Genomic DNA, 19,509 nt, shown 5'->3' with positions numbered 1-19,509 from the left:
ACCCTCTGGTCCAAGGGATGCTGGATACGAGGGTGTTTACTTTAGTCAGTTTTTTTTTCATTTATTCTTACTGTATGTACTGTACAGTAGGCCTAATTACAAAGTGTAATTTTTCATTAGACATCTTAGCTGCCTTTTTGTCATAGATGTAACCTAATATCAATATTGCATTTCTTTTAAGATTTCTTTAGGGTTAGCTTTGATACAAGATTTTTTTTATCATGTCTATAACTTACAGGAAGAGAAAGTGCAAACGTTTAGCTCTGGATCCAGATGCCCCCTCCACCTCCAATCCTCAGGGCACTTCTGTTCTACCTGCTGGGATTTCAAGCATCCTACCAATAACAAAGTCTTCAAGTTTTTGTGGCGTCTCTCTTAATCGCCGGAAGAAAGCATTAAGGTCATCTCCCGATACAGAAAATAGGTATGAAAATGCTGCTTGTTCCTACATGAAAACCATTTGCTCTTAGCCATGGATATATATTATCAGTGTAGCTGGAACTAGCCATAAACTACATGAGCTGACAACGACCCTTCGCTGGTTAGCGGGGCGTAGACCAGCCACCGCATGCACACAGTCACTGAGTCTATTACATCACTTTTGTTTTTGGCTTAGTAGAGTGAAAATGTGTTGTTCCACTGCCCTGTTAACCTTGATAAATTTACCTGTCTGTAAATTAACTATGGTGGAGAAGGATTGGACTGGATTGGTAATAGGAAATTAGCTGACCTAGAGTATGCTGATGATGCTATCCTTATTTGCAGAACACCATAGGATTAGCAATGCTTGCTTACCAGTATGCATGAAATCTCACTGGAGGTTGTGCTCGAAGATAAGTAGAAGAAACACAGAGATGATGATAAACTGAATATGTAGTGGAAGATTAAATATCATTGGGAGGAGAAGGATTAATGGGATAGAATAATTAATTACTTAGGAACTATGATCTCCAGTACAGGCTCATTAGAAGTGGAGTTTAGTGAAAGATTGAAAAAAGCAAATCAGAGAAAATGGCTAGGTTAGGTAAAATTTGGAAATCAAATTGCCTGAAATTACTTATTAAAATCAGGCTATGTATCAGTTTAGTGAGATCTGTTTTACTGTATGGACATGTCGTTGTATGACAATGAAACAATCTTCAACAGATTTTGTAGATCTGAGAAAAAGAATATTGGAAGTTAAATGGCAGGACAGGATTAGAAATAAAACTATGAGAGAGATTACTCGAGTGCCATATGTTGATGAGATCATGGTGAGGGGTAGATGGAGATGGTTTAGGCATGCTCTTTGCACTCCCCAAGAGAGATCAGTTCACCAAATGTTTAACTAGAAGAGTTGTAAGACCCATGCCTACATGGCTTTTGACTATGAAGCATGAAGTAGGAGATGATTAACGAATGGAGAAGTATTGAATTACAAGCTCAAAATAATGATGACTGGCGGAATCTAACCAAGGCCTTTTGCGTCAATAGGCGTAGGAGGAGATGATGTTGATTAAATTACTGTCTATTCTTTCTCTTACAGGTGCATCTGGCTTGCTGAGGATTGTGACAATACGGGTTTATTCAGGCATTGCTGACTGCCCTTGCAAACATTTATGTCCCGGGAAGAGACAGATCCTTACTGCCTTTGCTCTATGTTCTGACGAGACCTTGCATGCAGACTTCTACTTGTGACGAGAGTCTGGGTTGGCGATCCTCTAAGTAGGAGCAATACTGTAAGCAACGGAAGATGTCTAAAAAGGATTCTTCTCCCTCGCGGTCTTCTTTGAGGTCGAAAATGTCCCGACTTTTTTTGCTAGTGCCTTGTATCTTCCCGCTGATTATGCTCGTTTGCCCTTCTTTGGTGCAAGATGGAGCAGGAGCAATATCCATTTAACCCCAGACAACATTTGTGGCCTTCCTTGGGGTTTTTGGGTTTCCCTATGAAGGAATGACTTTTGGAGGTACTGAAGCTTGAAGTGCTGCAGGAGCGCATAGCTGCCTCCGCAGCGGTTGGTTATGACCTCCCTGTGAGCCTCTGTTTTTATTATTATTATTATTATTATTATTATTATTATTATTACTACTACTACTACTACTATAGCTAAAACTAGCTAAGCTACAACCCTAGTTGCAAAAGCAAGATGCTATAAGCTCAAGGCCTCCAACAGGGAAAAATAGCATATAAGAAATAATGAACAATTAAAATAAGATAATTTGAAAACAGTAACAATATCAAAACAGATATTTCTTATATAAACAATAAAAAGACTTATGTCAGCCTGTTCAACATAAAGCACATGTTGCAAGTTTAAACTTTTGAATTTGTACTGATTCATCTACCACATTAGAAAGATCATTCCACAACTTGATCACAGCTGGAATAAAACTAATAGAATACTGTGCAGTATTGAGTCTTATGGTAGAGATGGCCTGACAATTAGAATTAACTGCATGCCTAGTATGACAAACAGGATGGAATTATCCAGGAAGATCTAAATCTAAAGGATGATCAGAATTATGAAAAATCCTATCCAACATACATAAGGATCTAATTGAACGACGGTGCCAGAGATTAATATCTGTCAGGAATAAGAAATTCAATAGGACGTAAGTTCCTGTCTAAAAAATTAAGATGATAATCAGCAACTGAAGACCAGACAAGAGAACAATAATTGAAACAAGGTAGAATGAAATAATTAAAACATTTATTCAAAATAGATTGGTCACCAAAAATATTCAAAGACATTCTCAATAAGCCACTTTTTTGTGTAATTGAAGAACACACAGACTTAACGTGTTTCTCAGAAGTAAGTTTGCTGTCGAGAATCGCACCTAAAATTTTAAAAGAGTCATATAGAGTTAAAGAAACATCATCAATGCTGAGATCTGGATGTTGCGGAGCCACTCCTGGACCTACTTACAATCATACTTCCACTTCATGCCCCATAATTTGCACCATGGGCTAATTTTAGCTAGATCTCTATCAAGGTATTCAACAACCCAGATCTATATTCAGGAGATAGAATTGATGCAAAGAGAGTAGCATCATCTGCATATGCAACAAGCTTGTTTTCTTGGCCAACGTACATGTCATGTGTATGTTGTATGAAAAGTAATGGGCCAAGAACAATACCCTGAGGAACACCAGATATTACATTCCTATACTCACTATGGTGTCCATCAACAACAACAACTCTATTATTATTTTTATTATTATAATTATTATTGTTATTTTTATTATTATTGTTATTATTATTATAATTATTATTATTATTATTATTTATTTATTATTATTGTTTATTATTATTTATTATTATTATTATTATTAGCAGCAGTAGCAGCAGCAGCAGCAGCAGCAGCAGCAGCAGCAGCAGCAGGAGCTAAGCTACAATCCTAGTTGGAAAAGCAAGATCCTTTAAGTCCAAGGGCTCCAACATTGAGAACTAGCCCAGTGAAGAAAGGAAATAAATAAGCAGTATAAATAGTAATGAACAATTAAAATAAGATAATTTGAAAACATTAACAACATTAAAACAGATATTTCTTAATATGTAAACTATAAAAAGACTTGTCAGCCTGTTCAACATAAAAACATTTTCTTCAAGTTTAAACTTTTGAAGTTCTGCTGATTCAACTACCTGAATAGGAAGATCATTCCACATCTTGGTCTCAGCAGGAATAAAACTTCTAGAATACTGTGTAGTACCAAGCCTCATGATGGAGAAGTCCTGACTATTAGAATTGACTGTTTGCCTAGTATTATGAACAAGATGGAACTGTCCGAGAAGATCTGAATGTAAAGGATGGTCAGAATTATAAAGAATCTCCTGTCCAACAAATTAAGAAGACACAGACCTGATGTTTCTCAAAAGTAAATTTGCTGTCGAGAATCACTTGAAATTTTAGTCATACAAAGTTAAAGAAACATTATCAATGCTGAGATACGGATGTTGAGGAGCCACGGTCCTTAACCTACTTACAATCATACTTTGAGTTTTGTTTGGATTTAACTTCATATCCCATAATTTGCACCATGCACTGATTTTAGTTAGATATCTATTAAAGGATTCAGCAACTCCAGATCTACATTCAGGGGATGGAATTGATGCAAAGAGAGTAGCATCATCTGCATATGCAACAAGCTTGTTTTCTAGGTCAAACCACATGTCATGTGTATATAGTATGAAAAAAGTAATGGGCCAAGAACACTACCTTGAGGAACACCAGATATCACATTCCTATACTCACTATGGTGCCCATCAACAACGACTCCTTGTGATATATGGTAGATGCAACAGTTTCCTCTTTACTTAAACCAGATGGCTCGGTCACTCACTGTCCAAAGGAAAAGGCAACCCTTTTGGCTGATGTGTTTGACTGTAAGCAGAGTAATGATAAACTCAAACTTCCTCATTCCTGTTTTCTTGAGGCTAAACTAAGTAAGATTATAGCTTTTTGATCTTATGAAATTGAAGCTCTGTTGATGGACCTTGATGCTTATGGAGATGTAGACCCAAATGGTATTTTTCCTTTGTTTTTTAAAAAGACTCCAGATTTCTTAGCTCAAAAGTCATCTGTTATTTTGTGCAATTTAGCAAGAGGAGCCTTTAGCACTTCGAGAATTGGTAATGTTACTCCACTATGTAAATGTGTTTTTTGTAGCTCAAGTCCATCTGATTACTGCCCAATTTCCACAATTTCCATATTATTTAAAGTTTTTGAACGTCTTCGGGCGAAACGTCCTAATAGGTTTGCCGAAGGTAATCATCTGTTCCCTAGTTTGCAATTTGGTTTTCGTAAAGGCCTTAGAGCGTATGATGCCCTTCTTCCAATCTCCAATGCTGTACAGAAATCCCTTGATTGTGATTAGGAAGTTCGTATGATTAGCCTTGATTTTACTGCTGCCTTTGAATTTGTTAATCATGAGTATCATGTTTTCAAACTTGAACAATTGGGAGTGGTTGGGTCATTTCATAGCATTATTATTAAATTTTTAAGTAAAAGATCTCAAAGAGTTGTTTATGGGCACCATAGTAAGTATAGGAGTGTGATATCTGGTGTTCCACAGGGTAGTGTTCTTTGCCCATTACTTTTCATACTATATACACATGACATGTGGTTTGGCCTAGAAAACAAGCTTGTTGCATATGCAGATGATGCTACTCTTTTTGCATCAATTCCATCTCCTGAATGTAAATCTTGGTTGCTGAATCCCTTAATAGAGATCTAGCTAAAATTAGTGCATGGTGCAAATTATGAGGTATGAAGTTGAATCCTAACAAAACACAAAGTATGATTGTAAGCAGGTCAAAGACCGTGGCTCCTCAACATCCAGATCGCAGCATTGATAATGTTTCTTCACCTTTGCATAACTTAAAATTTTAGGTGTGATTCTCGACAGCAAATTTACTTTTGAGAAGCACATTAGGTGTGTGTCTTCTTCAATTGAACAAACAATTGGCTTATTTAGAAAGTCTTTCATGATTTTTGGTAATCAATATATTCTGAAGAAGTGTTTTAATTCTTTCATTCTACTTTGTTTCGAGTATTGTTCTCGTGTCCGGTCTTCAGTTGCTAATTCTCATCTTAATTTGTTGGACAGGAACTTACGGTCTATTAAATTTCTTATTCCTGATCTAGATATTAAATCTTTGGCACCGTCGTTCAATTAGTTCATTTTGCATGTTCCATAAGATTTTTCATAATTCTGACCATCCTTCACATTCAGATCTTCCTGGAGAGTTCCATCCTGTTCGTAATACTAGGCATGCAGTTAATTCTAATAGTCAGGCCTTCTCTATCATGAGGCTCAATACTTCACAGTATTCTAGAAGTTTTATTCCTTTTGTGACCAAGTTGTGGAATGATCTTCCTAATCGGATAGTTAAATCCGTAGAACTTCAAAAGTTCAAACTTACAGTAAATGTTTTTATGTTGAACAGGCTGACATAAGTTTTTTTATAGTCTATATATGAATTACAGTATCTGTTTTAATGCTGTTGATATTTTTTAAAACATTTTATTTTAATTTTTCATTACTTATGTCGTTTACTTATTTCATTGTTTCCTTTCCTCACTGGGCTATTTTTCCTTGTTGGAGCCTTTGGGATTATAGCATCTTGCTTTTCCAACTAGGGTTGTAGCTTGGCTAGTAATAATGATAATAAAGGGATTTTGACGAAGGAAAAATCTATTTCTGGGCGAGAGACCTGTGCCGCCCAGTGAAATGCTCCTTTTGCATCATTTCTAAGGTATATAACTGCTATGAATTACCAGAGAAAAAAGTTGCATAGGAATGCCAGGGTTGAACCCAGCTCGCTCACCTATATAAGGTGTCGGTATAATACTGGGGCGTGATAAATCACAACCAGAGGTCTCGCGCCATTTAGATATCTCCTCCTCAATATCCCCGTTACAGCGAGGTGCCGTTCAACACCCACCACTGGAATGCTACTACCACCATCTCAACCCACGCCAATGACGTCACTCCCCATAGCACCCAAGTTTGGGCCCATTCTGGGAGGGAAGTAGAGGGAGGGTTCACTGGGCGGCACAGGTCTCTCGCCCAGAAATAGATTTTTCCTTCGTCAAAATCCCTTTTCTGGGCTCCACCTGTGCCGCTCCGTGAAATAGTACAAGAGAAATAGTCCCAAAACTTGGAACTAATACCTGAGGGGAAAGTAAATTAGAGTCAAAATAACAAAAACATGGTTTAATTCAAAAGTAAATAGGAAATACTAAGAATTCCAGTGAATGAACACTTCCTTAACATAAAGGATAGATGGGTAAGTAACAATGCAGCAAAAAATTCCAAACTATGGAATGACAAAGTGAATGCAAGGTAAAATAATAAACTGCAAGATCAATTGATAATTTACAATCCTGAGGGTAAAAACAACAAAGATCAACTCGTGGGAGAGAAAGGCTATTTACAGACATGATAAAATAAAAATGCACCATAAGGGTGTAGCTCAGGTAAAAAACAAAACCAAAACTAAAGTAGGGACAATAAGTAAGGCAGGTAGGAGGAAGGAGGATAGAGCAAGACATTGTGATTATGAATCATTACTTTCAGGAGGAACCACATTCCCTGCTGCCACTGTAGTAAATTTTAGGGCTTCCAAAGGTTTTAAATAGTGGCGTTTAAAAACTGTCGGAGACTTCCAGCCTGTATATTTCGTAAGTTCATCAAAGTTCATGTTGTGAAAGTAATTAATAGAAGTAGCTATCATGAACGTGAGGAAATGATTCAGGGTTAGCCTGTTTAATGAAATATAGAATCTGTTGTCTGATTCCTTTCAGGCTGATGGTTCCTCCATTTTCTCTAATGAATAAGGGCCCTGAGGACTTAATGGAAGTTCTATTTAAGTAGGCTTTCAGAGTGTTTACTGGACATAACGATGGATCCTGAGGAAGTGGAACAATCTTCCAGGGGGACCATCTGTTCTGGGGGTCCTCATTTTTGGCTAAGAACCTTTTGTCAGGGGGAAAGTAGGACTTCCCCTGACGAGAGAAATTCAATATGACCTGGATCTCTAGTCAAGGCTGAAAGTTCTGATATTCTGTCGCCAGAAGCTAGGCTCATTAGGAACAAGGTTTTCCTTAATAAAGGAATGTAATTACAAGACTCGTTAAGAGTGTCAGAAGCCAACTTAAGTACATCATTCAGAAACCAGGAAACTGAGCTAGGGCGAGTTGATGGTTTCAGTCTGGCGCAGGCTCTCGGGATTGATGAGAAGTATGAATCTGTAAGGTCAATATTGAAACCAATTTGGAAAATCTTTTTCAAGGCTGATTTAATTGTATAGTAGTAATAGTACTGGCCGCTAGGCCTGATTCGAATAGAATTCTAAAGAAGGTTACGGTCAGATTCATTGTCATCTCAACCTTTGAGTCTCTTGAAAACTTTGCGAGTTTTTTAACAGCCGAATCATACTGTCGAAGGGTGGATTCCCTTTTATCTGATTCTAAAAATAGGGTATTTTGAGGATCAATATCTGCACCTCTCTGAGCTGCAAATTTCATAAAGTCCATAAAGTAAGGGCACTGAATTTTTGAGGAAGCTAACACATTGCAAGTTTGTACTACTTTTGTTAGTATTGGATTGGGTATCTGTCGAGGGTGGAGACCCAGTTCCACCAGCAGGGGAAACCAATTGCTCTTGGGCCAGTTGGGGGCTACTAGAGTGACCTGGCCTTTGAAAGTTCTGAGTTTGTCTAACACTTTCATCAACAGATTTATTGGTGGGAATAAGTAAATTTTCTCCCAAGTGTTCCAGTCCAATGACATTGCATCTGTGGCGTAAGCCTGAGAGTCCAGGTTGGGGGCTACGTAACACTCTAGTTTGTGGTTGGACTCTGTTGCAAACAGGTCTATCTGAAGACACGGAACCTGAGATAGAATCCATTTGAATGATTTTAGGTCCAGTGACCACTCCGACTCCAGCGGAGTTGTCCTCGAAAGTGCGTCCGCCACTACATTCCGTACTCCCGCTAGATGGACTGCTGACAGATGCCACTGGTTCGATGCTGCCATGGAAAATATTGCTAACATCACATGGTTTATGTGGCCTGACTTGGAGCCTTCTCTGTTTATGCAGTGGACTATGACTTCGCTGTCTAGAACCAATCTTATATGTTGGTTCTTGGCTGGAGCCAGTCGTTTTAGAGTTAGGAATACCGCCATGGCCTCTAAGACATTGATATGAAGTTGGCGGAATACTGTCAACCATAGTCCTTGGACTTTCCTGTACTGGGAGTATCCCCCCCCAGCCTGTTAAGGAGGCGTCTGTGTGAATGACGAGTCTTGGAGGCGGATATTGTAAAGGAACGGATTTTGCCAGATTTCTGACCTTTGTCCATGGCTGAAGTCTTTTCCTCAGAATTGGCGGAAGTCGAGCCCTTTTGTCTCGATATTTGTCGTTTGCCCTGGAGCGCCATACTCGGTTTATATCCTACAGTCTGGCCTTCAGTACAATATCTGTTACCGAGGCAAACTGCAGGGCACCCAGGATTCTCTCTTGATTTCTCCTGGACGTCAATTTGTCCTTGAGAAAACGTTTTGTGTTCTTTGCTATTTCTGTCCTCTTGGCCGTTGGGAGACGTAGCGTGTGGGAACGTAGATCCCATTGTAATCCCAGCCATTGAAACTTGGTCTCCGGGACTAGGCGAGATTTCTCGAAGTTGATCTGGAACCCCAAATGTTGTAGGAATTTTATTACTCTGTTTGTTGCCGTGAGGCAGTTCTCGACGTCTGACCAAATGAGCCAGTCGTCTAGGTAAGCTACTATTTGAATTCCTTGGGTTCGCAATTCTTGGATTACCGTCTCTGTCAGTTTGGTGAATATCCTAGGTGCTATGTTAAGTCCGAATGGCATTACTTTGAATGCATAAGCTTGGTTGCCTAGTTTGAAGCCTAGAAACGGACGAAAATGCCTTGCTATCGGAACGTGATAGTAGGCATCTGTAAGATCTATAGAGGTGGTGACGACCCCACGGGGAAGTAAGGTCTGCACCTGAGAGACGGTTAGCATGTGGAACTTGTCGCATCGAATGAAAGAATTCAGATGAGACAGGTCCAAGATTACTCTTTGCTTGTCTTAGTCTTTCTTTGGCACGCTGAATAAGCGACTTTGAAATTTCAAGTGATTTACCTCTTTGATTGCGTTCTTTTGCAATAGATCGTTTGCATATAAGGCTAGCTCCTTCGTTGGAAGTTGATGGAAACTCGTTGGCGGAGGGGGCCCTTCTATCCAACTCCACCCCAGACCTTTGGAAATTATGCTGAAAGCCCAATTGCTGAACTTCCAACGGTTCCGAAAGATGTAGAGTCTTCCCCCCTACCCGAGGATTCTCAATGGTTCGCTGCGGATTTGCCTCCTCGGCCTCCGCGGAATCCTCGGCCTCAGGAAAAGGTCCTTCCGCCACCTCTGTTGCGAAAAGTTCCTCTCGCACCCGAGCCTCTGGCGCGTTGGTAACCTTGGAACGCACCTCGGGTTTCATAGTTAGGGTTAAAGGCAGGGGAAGTAGCATACGAGGTAGTTGCTACCTGAGACTGAGGGACCAACACATACTGCGGGTTGTCCCTTTGAAGTGGAGGGTTGACTCCCCTGGGATACAGGGATGGTTTGGACTATTTGAAGTGGCTGTCGGTTTTGGGAGGATTGGAAAGGCCTTAACCTCTTCCTACCCCGAGATTGGTTGCTGGCTGGTTCAAACTTATGTTTGGGGACTAGGCCCCACCGAACCTTGAGGCTCTGGTTGACTCTGGCAGCCTCGCTGAGGACGTTATTAACGAGATCCTCCGGGAATAAGTCAGGAACCCAGATCGGGGCTTTAATGAGCTTGTTAGGCTCATGTCTTATGGTGGCCTCAGACAAGACGTGTCTACGGCAACGACATCTGGCTGCAAGGAAGTCGTAGGCATCAGACAGCAAGGTCTGAAGCAAAGACGTTGTCAGAACCTTAAAAAGGGGTTCCTCCTCGTACATTGTAGCTGAGTTAATTGACCTACTTAGCCTGGTCCGGGCTTCGAACTCGAGGCGGATTAAGGACTCCGGAAGCCTGGGAAGACGTTCGCTAAATTGTGTGGAAGCACAGTCAGCACTTAGCTTGCCCGCCGTGAACGTGGCTGGGACGTTAAGCCAGCACTCGTGATCTCCCGGGAACAGGAGGGAAGTCAGGTCTGTTTCCCGCAGTTGCGGTAACGGCTTGTCCTCGTTGATAGCTTGATGGGCGAGGTCCATCATCTTGGTGACTCACGGAGTGGGGGTTTGCTCGTCTACCACGAACATTATGTAGGAGCTTTTATGGGGTGTGAGCATGGTATTCACACACTCCCACTCGTTCAGGGTCCAAACCCAGGTGGACTGAGCCTGTTCTTTCGGATAGATCACTGTTTCCTTGGGAACTTTATCCAGCCTTACAAGAGCAGCCTCCTCGGTTAGACGAGCAAAACCGGAGAAGGGGAACTGGAGACCCGGCGGGTAGAATTCGAAGTCCTCAATAGGCCGGGTGCCACATCCCTCGATGGTCAACATGCCATCTTTGAAAGGGAAGTGCAAGGCCATTCTCCACGGGTTGCTCTTGACAAACTCCGGGAGCTTAGAGGCATCCGGGATGACATGTTGTTGTTGCGGCAGTCCCGAACGCATGAGGCTCTCAACGAGACTCTCTTGGTGTTGTACCCTCTCAGTGAGGGACGTCATCAAGGAACCGATCTGATCCAGTAATTTGCTGGAAAAGGCGTCCGGGTCGAAGGAAGCCTCCGGGATCTTGGTTTGGAGCCTGTCTTCGCTCTCGACCCAAGAGAGGAAGAAGAAGCAACAGCTGAGTCTTTAGGGACTCTGGAAGACGAAGTCTTGACTGATTTAGGGGATTTGGAAGACTTGCGGGTCTTCAGTAAGGGTCTACGTGAAGACTTAATCTTAGGGGCAACAGGACGTGGCCTGATATCAGCCACGTGCTTCCCCGAGAACCCCTGAAAAGAAGAATTAGCGGAAGAGGTAGAAAAAGACGGACTAAGGAGAGGAATCTTAGCCTGGGACCCACCTGCCCCACCTACCTCCCTACCTAGCTCTAGTTCGTCGAGAGCCATGGGTTCGATGTCGAGGTTGATAGCCGCGACGTCCTCCACGATTACTTCCCCCATCACTTCGTGGTCCTCAGACAGGAGCAGAGCTTCATTGATCTTGGTGATGATGGGGACCGCAGCCGAGGTCTTGGCGTTGGGGTATATCAAGGTACACATTTCCTCGGACAAGACGTATGGTTTCTTGGCCTTGACATTGCGGGCGAACCCGCCGACCCAGACCTTAAGGGTCGCCAAGGCAGAGGTCTTAGAAGATTGAGAGCTCTGAAAGACAATAAACCATTACTAATAACAAAGTAACTTCGTCGAAGGAAGTGTAAAAAACATGTAGGCCGAGATTAAAAGTTTTAATTCGGTCAGAGATTACAATGGAAATAACAAGGGAAATCCAGAGATTAAATCCGAAGTAAATCTAGATAGTAACGACAGGGACACCTACCGAATCCGAGGTAAGCGTGGAGACCAGCCCGTAGCAGACCACGCAGTTGTCTGGATGCCAGACGATCAGGTCGTCCACCTGGACAGCGCAGTGAGCATGCGACCTGCAAACATCGTGGCCGCACGCTTGCTGGAGCACGGCCGCACAGGCTGTCATCTGACAGCGGACCACCTGTAATAATAAAGATACAGTACATGAGTATCCCATAGTAGGCTAGTATCCCAAGGGGAACCCGGGTGCTCCTGGTACTAAAATTAAACCGGTATAAAACCGGGATAAAGACTAAGAATAACATTCTGAACCGGTATAATAATCGGGGTGGAAAAAACTTAGCATAGGCAATAATGAAAAGTTAAAACAAATCCGTATTTAGTTATGATCATTCAATAAGAGTATTGTCAAGAATGTGGGGAAATATACTATCCCGTCGGTACCGGGGAAGTATAGAATAAATGATAATAATACTGACATTTTATACCATTGGCTCCTGGGAGACAACTGAGGTGGACCCGGGGGTCACATCCAGCCTACCGGGGTAGGCGAGTTGAAAAGGGAGGGAGGGGGGAGCCAATGACTCCCCGCCAGCCACAAGGACCTTAACGAACAGAGACAATAAATGTAATAATAAAACTCAATAAATTAAAGCTCTAATGTGATTCCCCGCTAATGAAAAAGGACTACTATCGTAGAGGCCCCGTAGGGTACGGTACGTAACGGAGGGAATCACGCTGAATAACCCAATACACAACCGAGATCTCCCCAGCCGACCGATGGCCAATCAGAGCGGCGGAGGAAAAATGGCTTCGACAAGGCAAGAAAATGAGCGTACTAGACTATAACCTCGACAGCTGTTCTCGGCTCCGACTAGGGGAAGGAGTCAGTAGGTATCCCGGGAGAGGGAAGGGGGGGGGGAGGCTGGGGAATGAGAGGACTCGACCCGTAAAGCAAAACAGCCGACTCCAAAGTCTCTGAGAGACGTGAGGTATCCCTGGAGGGGGTTGAGGGTATGGGGTGCCATACACCGATAGGGGGAGAGGGAGGAGCCAGCGAGAACTAGCCAATAGAGGAGCTCGAGGCGATCACGTGGGACCGAGGGAGGACAGGAGTACCAACCTGACCGATGGAACCACGAAATAACAAAACGGAATGATCATATACGGATAATAAAATTAATGTAAAATAATGTAACGTATCGAACTAGGTTATAAGGCATGCGCAGCTAAAATAAGATAGTAAGAGAGGGACGCAGGGGAATGGCAGGGAAAAAGAATAACAAGCCGAGCCCTCCAGCGCGGGTAGGTGCCGAGCTGGACAGGGGGGCCAACATAACTTCTAAATCGGGTAGATGCCGATCGGTAGGATAACAAAACTAAAATAAAAACTGCCAAGCTAGAGTCCCACTCGAACTAAAGCGTTAATCTTAACTAGGTGGTAATATGTAATAAAAACCAGATAAAAAAACACCATAACACGGTATCAAAAAACCATCCAGGAACGCGCCTCGAAGGCAAGCAAGAAAGCCAACCCAAAGTTCAAAAGCTATGATACGTAGCATAATATCATAAAAGCAAAGTGTTAATCGGTAAGAAAACTCCAGTGTAACAGGTTTAAAACGAAAAACAATTAGTATAGAAGACCAATTGTAAGGCGTTAAGAACGAGCGAAGGAGGTAGCAAGCCAACATGGCTGCCGCGGAGTGGGGCCATCGAATGAGGAAAAAACAAAAACTCTAATAAAAGTAAAAATAAGGGCAATGCTACCTCCAAAAGCTCAAAACTCATAGATCTAGTACTTAACTTAGATGGGGAAACTTGGGCATCCGACATCTTGCACTAGAGCGGAGAAAAAACACCGAAAAAACACAGCCAAAAATCACAACAGCGGAGAGCGATGATGCTATGAAAGGAGTGACGTCATTGGCGTGGGTTGAGATGGTGGTAGTAGCATTCAGCGGTGGGTGTTGAACGGCACTTCGCTGTAACGGGGATATCTAAACGGCGCGAGACCTCTGGTTGTGATTTATCACGCCCCAGTATTATACCGACACCTTATATAGGTGAGCGAGCTGGGTTCAACCCTAGCATTCCTATGCAACTTTTTTCTCTGGTAATTCATAGCAGTTATATACCTTAGAAATGATGCAAAAGGAGTATTTCACGGAGCGGCACAGGTGGAGCCCAGAAATAATATTGCTTAAAAATTCAGTAATAATGCTAAGCAATGATCCACCCACTACCAACTGTTCGAGTTTGAAAACGAGGGCCTCATGATTAACACGGTCAAAGGCAGCACTGAAATCAAGGTCAGTCATACAAACTTCCAGACCAAAATCAAGGGATTTATGTACAGCATTGAAGATTGTAAGAACGCTATCACATGCTCCAAGGGCTTTACAAAAACCAAATTGCAAACTAGGGAACAGATGATTACCTTCAGCAAACCTATTAAGAGTTTTGCCAAAAGACATTTCCAAAACTTTGGATAATATGTGAGTTATGGAAATTGGGTCTTAATCAGTTGGTCTTGATCCACCACAAACACATTAACATAGTGGAGTAACATTACCAATTCTCCAAATTCTTAACGCCCTTCTTGTAAATCTCACATTAGTATGATACATCAGGGAGAGGCTGCTCAGTCTTCACTACTAATGAAATCAAGGCATGATCAGATGTCCCAACTGTAGAACCAACCTTACTCGTTAGAACGGAGTTCCTTCTTGTAGGTTTCTAGTCTCAAGCTGACGTTTCCTCTGCGGCTCCTCTCCTACTAGAGGAGCTCCAGATAGGTTCTCCTCAGAATTCCACCTATGTTCACGATCCCCTCGGGATCAACGAGCAAGCTGAACTTTTTCAGCCCACTAAGCCTGCTCAGCAAGCTCAGTAGGAGAAACCTTGTGTTCCTCCACCCTACCAGGTTGGTTGCCCTTCTTGTCAGAGTGAGACGGCTTCCTCTCTTGAGTGGTCCTCTTAAGAGGATATGTGGTTCATGACTACCTCGCTCTACTACCTCGGAGCTATGCTCTTCTCACCACCCTGGTGCTTGTGGCAGCTGACTTCCAGTAGGCGTATCCCCCTTTTGCTATGCCTCCAAGGCATAACAAGTATTGCGAGTGTTAGATCCTCTGTGATCTCGCCCTGCATGCATTTCTCTTCGTGGGAAGCCTAGGCTAGTTCTGCTGTCACGTACTTAGGCACGCATTTACAGGCAAGCCAACCTTGCCTTGCTCGCCGCTTTCCAAGCACGTGCTCCCTGCATCGGCATGCACACGGCAACTGGCCAACCTCCTACAAGTTCTATTGGCAGTGTTCGTGGGCCTGTTCACAATGATTCTGCTCGGGAACAAGTAGCACATTCCTCTAAAGCTGAAATTAGCACCCTAGTGCCCACTCCTCAGTATTGCCCATGCTGGCCTGGCAAGCCAATTTCTGTTCCTGACGGAAGTCTACTCACTTCTCTGGCTACCCGTTCCACAACACGTCCCACTTTGCTTGCACCAAGAAAAGTTGATCCTAGGTCCTAGTGAACAAACTCTGTTCACCAAGAGCACGTGCAGCCGTCCCTTCATTCGCGAAGGACATACCATGGTTTGCTGAGCTTGTTAGGGCTGTTAAGCAGGCTGTTGCTGTCCATGCTCAAGCCTGATCATCAGGGGATGAATTTTAACCTGTTCAAATCTCCCTCTCAGTGTCAGGGTCTCTTGCAAGTTCCAGCCCACCTTCAAACACTAGATGGAAGGGAATGGCTCCTGTTCGTGCTCCTCCTCGACCCTCGGAATCTTTGACTTTGTCACTCGTCTCGATAACAGCAGCATCTTGATGCTAAGTCTGGTCATGCTAAGCCTAATCACCAATGGGAAAAATTGGTTACTGTCCCAATTCAAGTGATAAAAAGAGGAATGAGACACCTCTTCTAAGGAATATCTTTCACATGAGGACAAGCAGAGGTTTGAGATCACTAATAAAGTTTTGTTTATGGGCAACTACCGGCTGTAGCCAGTTGAGTTTGAGAGTGCCAAACCATGTGTGCCACCCTCGGAGCCAGTGGCTGCTCTCATGGTCCCTCCGCAGGCTTCACAGCCGGCAGCGACTCTCGGAAGGAGACTGCTAGTCTTCTCGCCTCCTTTGTGGGCTAATCCCTGGGAGCAGAAGGATATGGGAACCCTTCTGAAGCACTGGGCTGTGAAGTGCTCAAGGCTCCAGATCATCACAAGGGCATTCATGTTTCAGTACCTATCACGTTGTTGCTTATAGTGCAGGACCTCCCCTCTAGGCCTCGTGCCCTTTTTGTCCTGAACCTGACACAACCCAGGCTTCTATGGGTGTGAGTCTGGAGTTAGACGAGTCAAAAGACAAAAATTCTGAATACTTGTACTGGGTGCGGTCTCAACCAGCTAGCCCTAAAATGTCCATCAACGATCAAAGAGAGTTGAACCATTCCTTTATGTAGGTGTTTGGCTGCATATGAAAATTTGGTGGATTGGGCAATCCATCATACTCCCCTCCCGAGGGGAAGGACACGGTCCCTGATCTCTTCTGCCAGACCTCCCAAACTGCGAAGACCAATATAAAGTTACCTTGGTTTAGGAGGGTGAAGGGTGCCAGGAAGAATTTCATCTCCTAAGTTGCTGGAACTAGTGACTCTGAGGGCGAGTAACTCTGCGGTTAATATCTGCGCCATTTGTTCGGTAAAGGAATTGCTACAAAGTACATGATGACCCTTTGCCTTTACACCTAGCAGTCTTGGCATTGGCATACAACTTGTCCTTGAACTAATTGGCGGCAGAGTAAGTGACATTTTCAGCTGCAAAAGCTGTGAACATGAAGCGGGTTGCAAAAGTTTTTTTGCAAGCCGCTCCATGAATTAACTACTGGTTCGGCTCATTTGGCTATCTGCATATTAGGATTTGACTGAATCAGTAGAAAATAAAGCTTTTGAGTTTCTAGCTCACAACATAGCCAACCAGTGGAATAACTGGTTTGGGAAATGGCAAGACTTAGTCATTTAGAGGTTCCACAGGCAGCTGCCTAAGAGAGAAGTGTTTAAACTACTTAACTCGTCAATGGAAGGTCCTTTCTTGTTTAACCCGGAAGACATTGAGGCAGTTGCGGAGGGTTTGAGGAAGGCGAATCACGACCCCCCTCCTACTCGAGCGGTGACATCACGCCCCCACTCTTAAGCACCATCTGCTCCAAGAGTGTCCCCAACCACAGACAGGCTCGTAGAAGTGTCAAACGTTTTGAGGCAGTCCAACGCCAAGAGGGAAGCCCCTAAGCAGCCCTATCCTGGTAAAGGTGCCAGTGGCAAAGAAGGTAGAGGTTGAAGATTTGGCCGTTCCTGCTAAGAGGGAGAATTCCTCTTGCCCAACCACTGGTGGGAGGGTACCTGATGTGCAGGTGGTATAGATGGGAGATGCTTAGAGTCAAACCTTGGACTGTCTCAATCTTTCACACGGGGTACCAGGTCCTGTTCACTATCTCTCTCCCTCCTTTGACACGACTTCCAGTGATCTTATTCGTTTGTGAAGTGATCATCGAAGGATCTTGCCCTTCAGGCAAAAGTCCAGACAATGTTGGAGAAGGGCACCGTCCAAGAGTTTCTCGACGGGTCCCTAGGCTTCTATAGTTGACTCTCATGTAGAAAAGGTCTTTAGTGGCTGGAGACCAGTCATTGACCTCTCCCCTCTGAACAAGTTTGTCCATCAGACTCTGTTCAAGATGGATAGGCTGTTAGACCAAAGGACTTCATGAGCATGCTGGTTCTAAAATACTCTTACTTCCAGATCCCTATCCAACCTGCATCAAGGAAGTACCTAAGATTCATCCATCATGAGAAGATTTACCAGTTTCAGGTACTGTGCTTTGACCTGTCCACAGCACCTCAGATGTTCACGAGTGTTTTCATCCTAGTCTCACCCTGGGCCTATGCCAAGAGCATCCTCCTGCTTCTTCATCTAGACATTTGGTTGGTTCTCGCAGACTGTGGAGACCCTTCTCCGACACTGAGATGGTCTTCTCATCTTTTGTCACGATCTGGGAATTGTGATAAATTTTGAAGTCTTCTCTGTAACCTGCACAGAAACTGGTATACCTCAGGATGCAGATAGACACCACCCAAAAAAGGCAAGATTTTTCATCCCAAAGCAGAATTTTGCAAGACTGCAAACACACCTGTGGCTGTGTTTATTTAGCCAACTGACCTCCATGGAGCATCTGGTACCCAATGCCCGGCTTAGATCTTCTCTCTCCTCCTCTGGATTTGATGCTCTTCACAAGTTCACAGATACATGAGAAGAGTGGTGCTCACCTGTTACAACACATGGCCTTCAGGCTATGGTCCACTTTCGATTGACAGTGCCTCATAAACCTCCTGAAAATGAGGGCAGCCTCTCTGGCTTTCAAATACTTCCAACTCTCCTGCAAAAAAAAATTGGGAGTTCATGAGGTGTCAGAGTACTTTTCTTACGCTCTAATGAGCTCAGAACTGTACCCCAGGTCAAGTTCCACGCCAGTAGTGTTAAGGACATCCACTCACCTAAGGGTGAGTATCCATAGTAAAGAGCAAGTGGTTCATTTGTTCCCTAACTGAAATACAAACCACACTATTTATTATGGGTATTACTTTCGGCGTAGCTGAAATGACGAGCCATTAGAATTTTAACGAGGGTGTACTACCCCCATCGCTAGTTAGCGGGGGGTAAGGAGGGGTAGCTTTCTACCCCTTCCCCTTCACACACCTGTGTGCTGAGCTCACTTTTACTTTGGCTCGGGTGGTGATTGGACGTGTCCGCTTTCACTCTCGCCTCTTTGACAGCCATTAATGCTTTTTGTCTTTTTACTTACTTTTTCTTATACTTGTAATATATATATAAACATTCTTTATGTTTATGTATATATTTGTGTATAGAAATGTAGTAAGTTTTCTTTTCAATGTTTGTGCTGTGTGTGTAGTGTATGACAACGTCACCGGCATAGTGCTAGGCCACCGCGTTTTCACGTCATGGGGTGCGGCCTCTCCCTCTTGGTCCTTCGTTCGTTCCTTCGGCTTTCCGTTAATTCGGCCGCCGTGGGGAATCGTCATCGCTGGACTTTCTTCATTCATTTATTATCTCCTTTCCTACGGGGAACTTGGATTCTCAGCGAAGGGAATGTGGGAGTTTAGATTGACTACGGTCTCTCTCTCTACTCCAGGTCGTTCACCCCTTACTATTACTACGTACTATTACGGAAGCTTCTTTCCCGTTGCGGGTTGGGTTGCTATTCCGTTTATTTGTTTCAATTATTTTTAATAAAATCTAATTGTATTTTTAACTTTTCAGCTTCTCTGTGGAGAACACTTCCCTTCGGGGGTCAATGGTTCTTACTATTTGTGATCATTCTTAGATGAATTACATAATTATAATTCTGTTATAATTCTGTTTTTGTTACAGTTCTCCGCCCTCCCCCTTCTCCCGTGAATGTCAGTGGGGGAAGAGGGCGCATACTTGATTTTTAATT

At 43.3% G+C, this 19,509-nt stretch overlaps 1 protein-coding gene across 8 annotated transcripts in view; it reads left to right on the top strand.

The window, feature by feature from the left end:
• Positions 1-19,509, top strand: part of LOC137635197 (G patch domain-containing protein 2-like) — a 784,198-nt gene that overhangs the window by 172,636 nt on the left and 592,053 nt on the right. For 7 of the 8 annotated variants that reach the window (XM_068367664.1, XM_068367658.1, XM_068367661.1 and 4 more), the window contains exon 3: positions 239-424. The exons of the other annotated variant lie outside the window; for it this stretch is intronic. In XM_068367664.1, coding sequence (XP_068223765.1) covers positions 239-424 — 186 coding nt within the window. The remainder of the gene's footprint in view (positions 1-238; positions 425-19,509) is intronic. 8 annotated transcript variants of the gene reach the window in all.

Source organism: Palaemon carinicauda, unplaced genomic scaffold (assembly GCF_036898095.1).
Source record: "Palaemon carinicauda isolate YSFRI2023 unplaced genomic scaffold, ASM3689809v2 scaffold10, whole genome shotgun sequence".
Classification (NCBI taxonomy): domain Eukaryota; kingdom Metazoa; phylum Arthropoda; class Malacostraca; order Decapoda; family Palaemonidae; genus Palaemon; species Palaemon carinicauda.
Note: the sequence above shows the minus strand (reverse complement) of the source record. Positions and strands in the feature narration are given on the sequence as shown.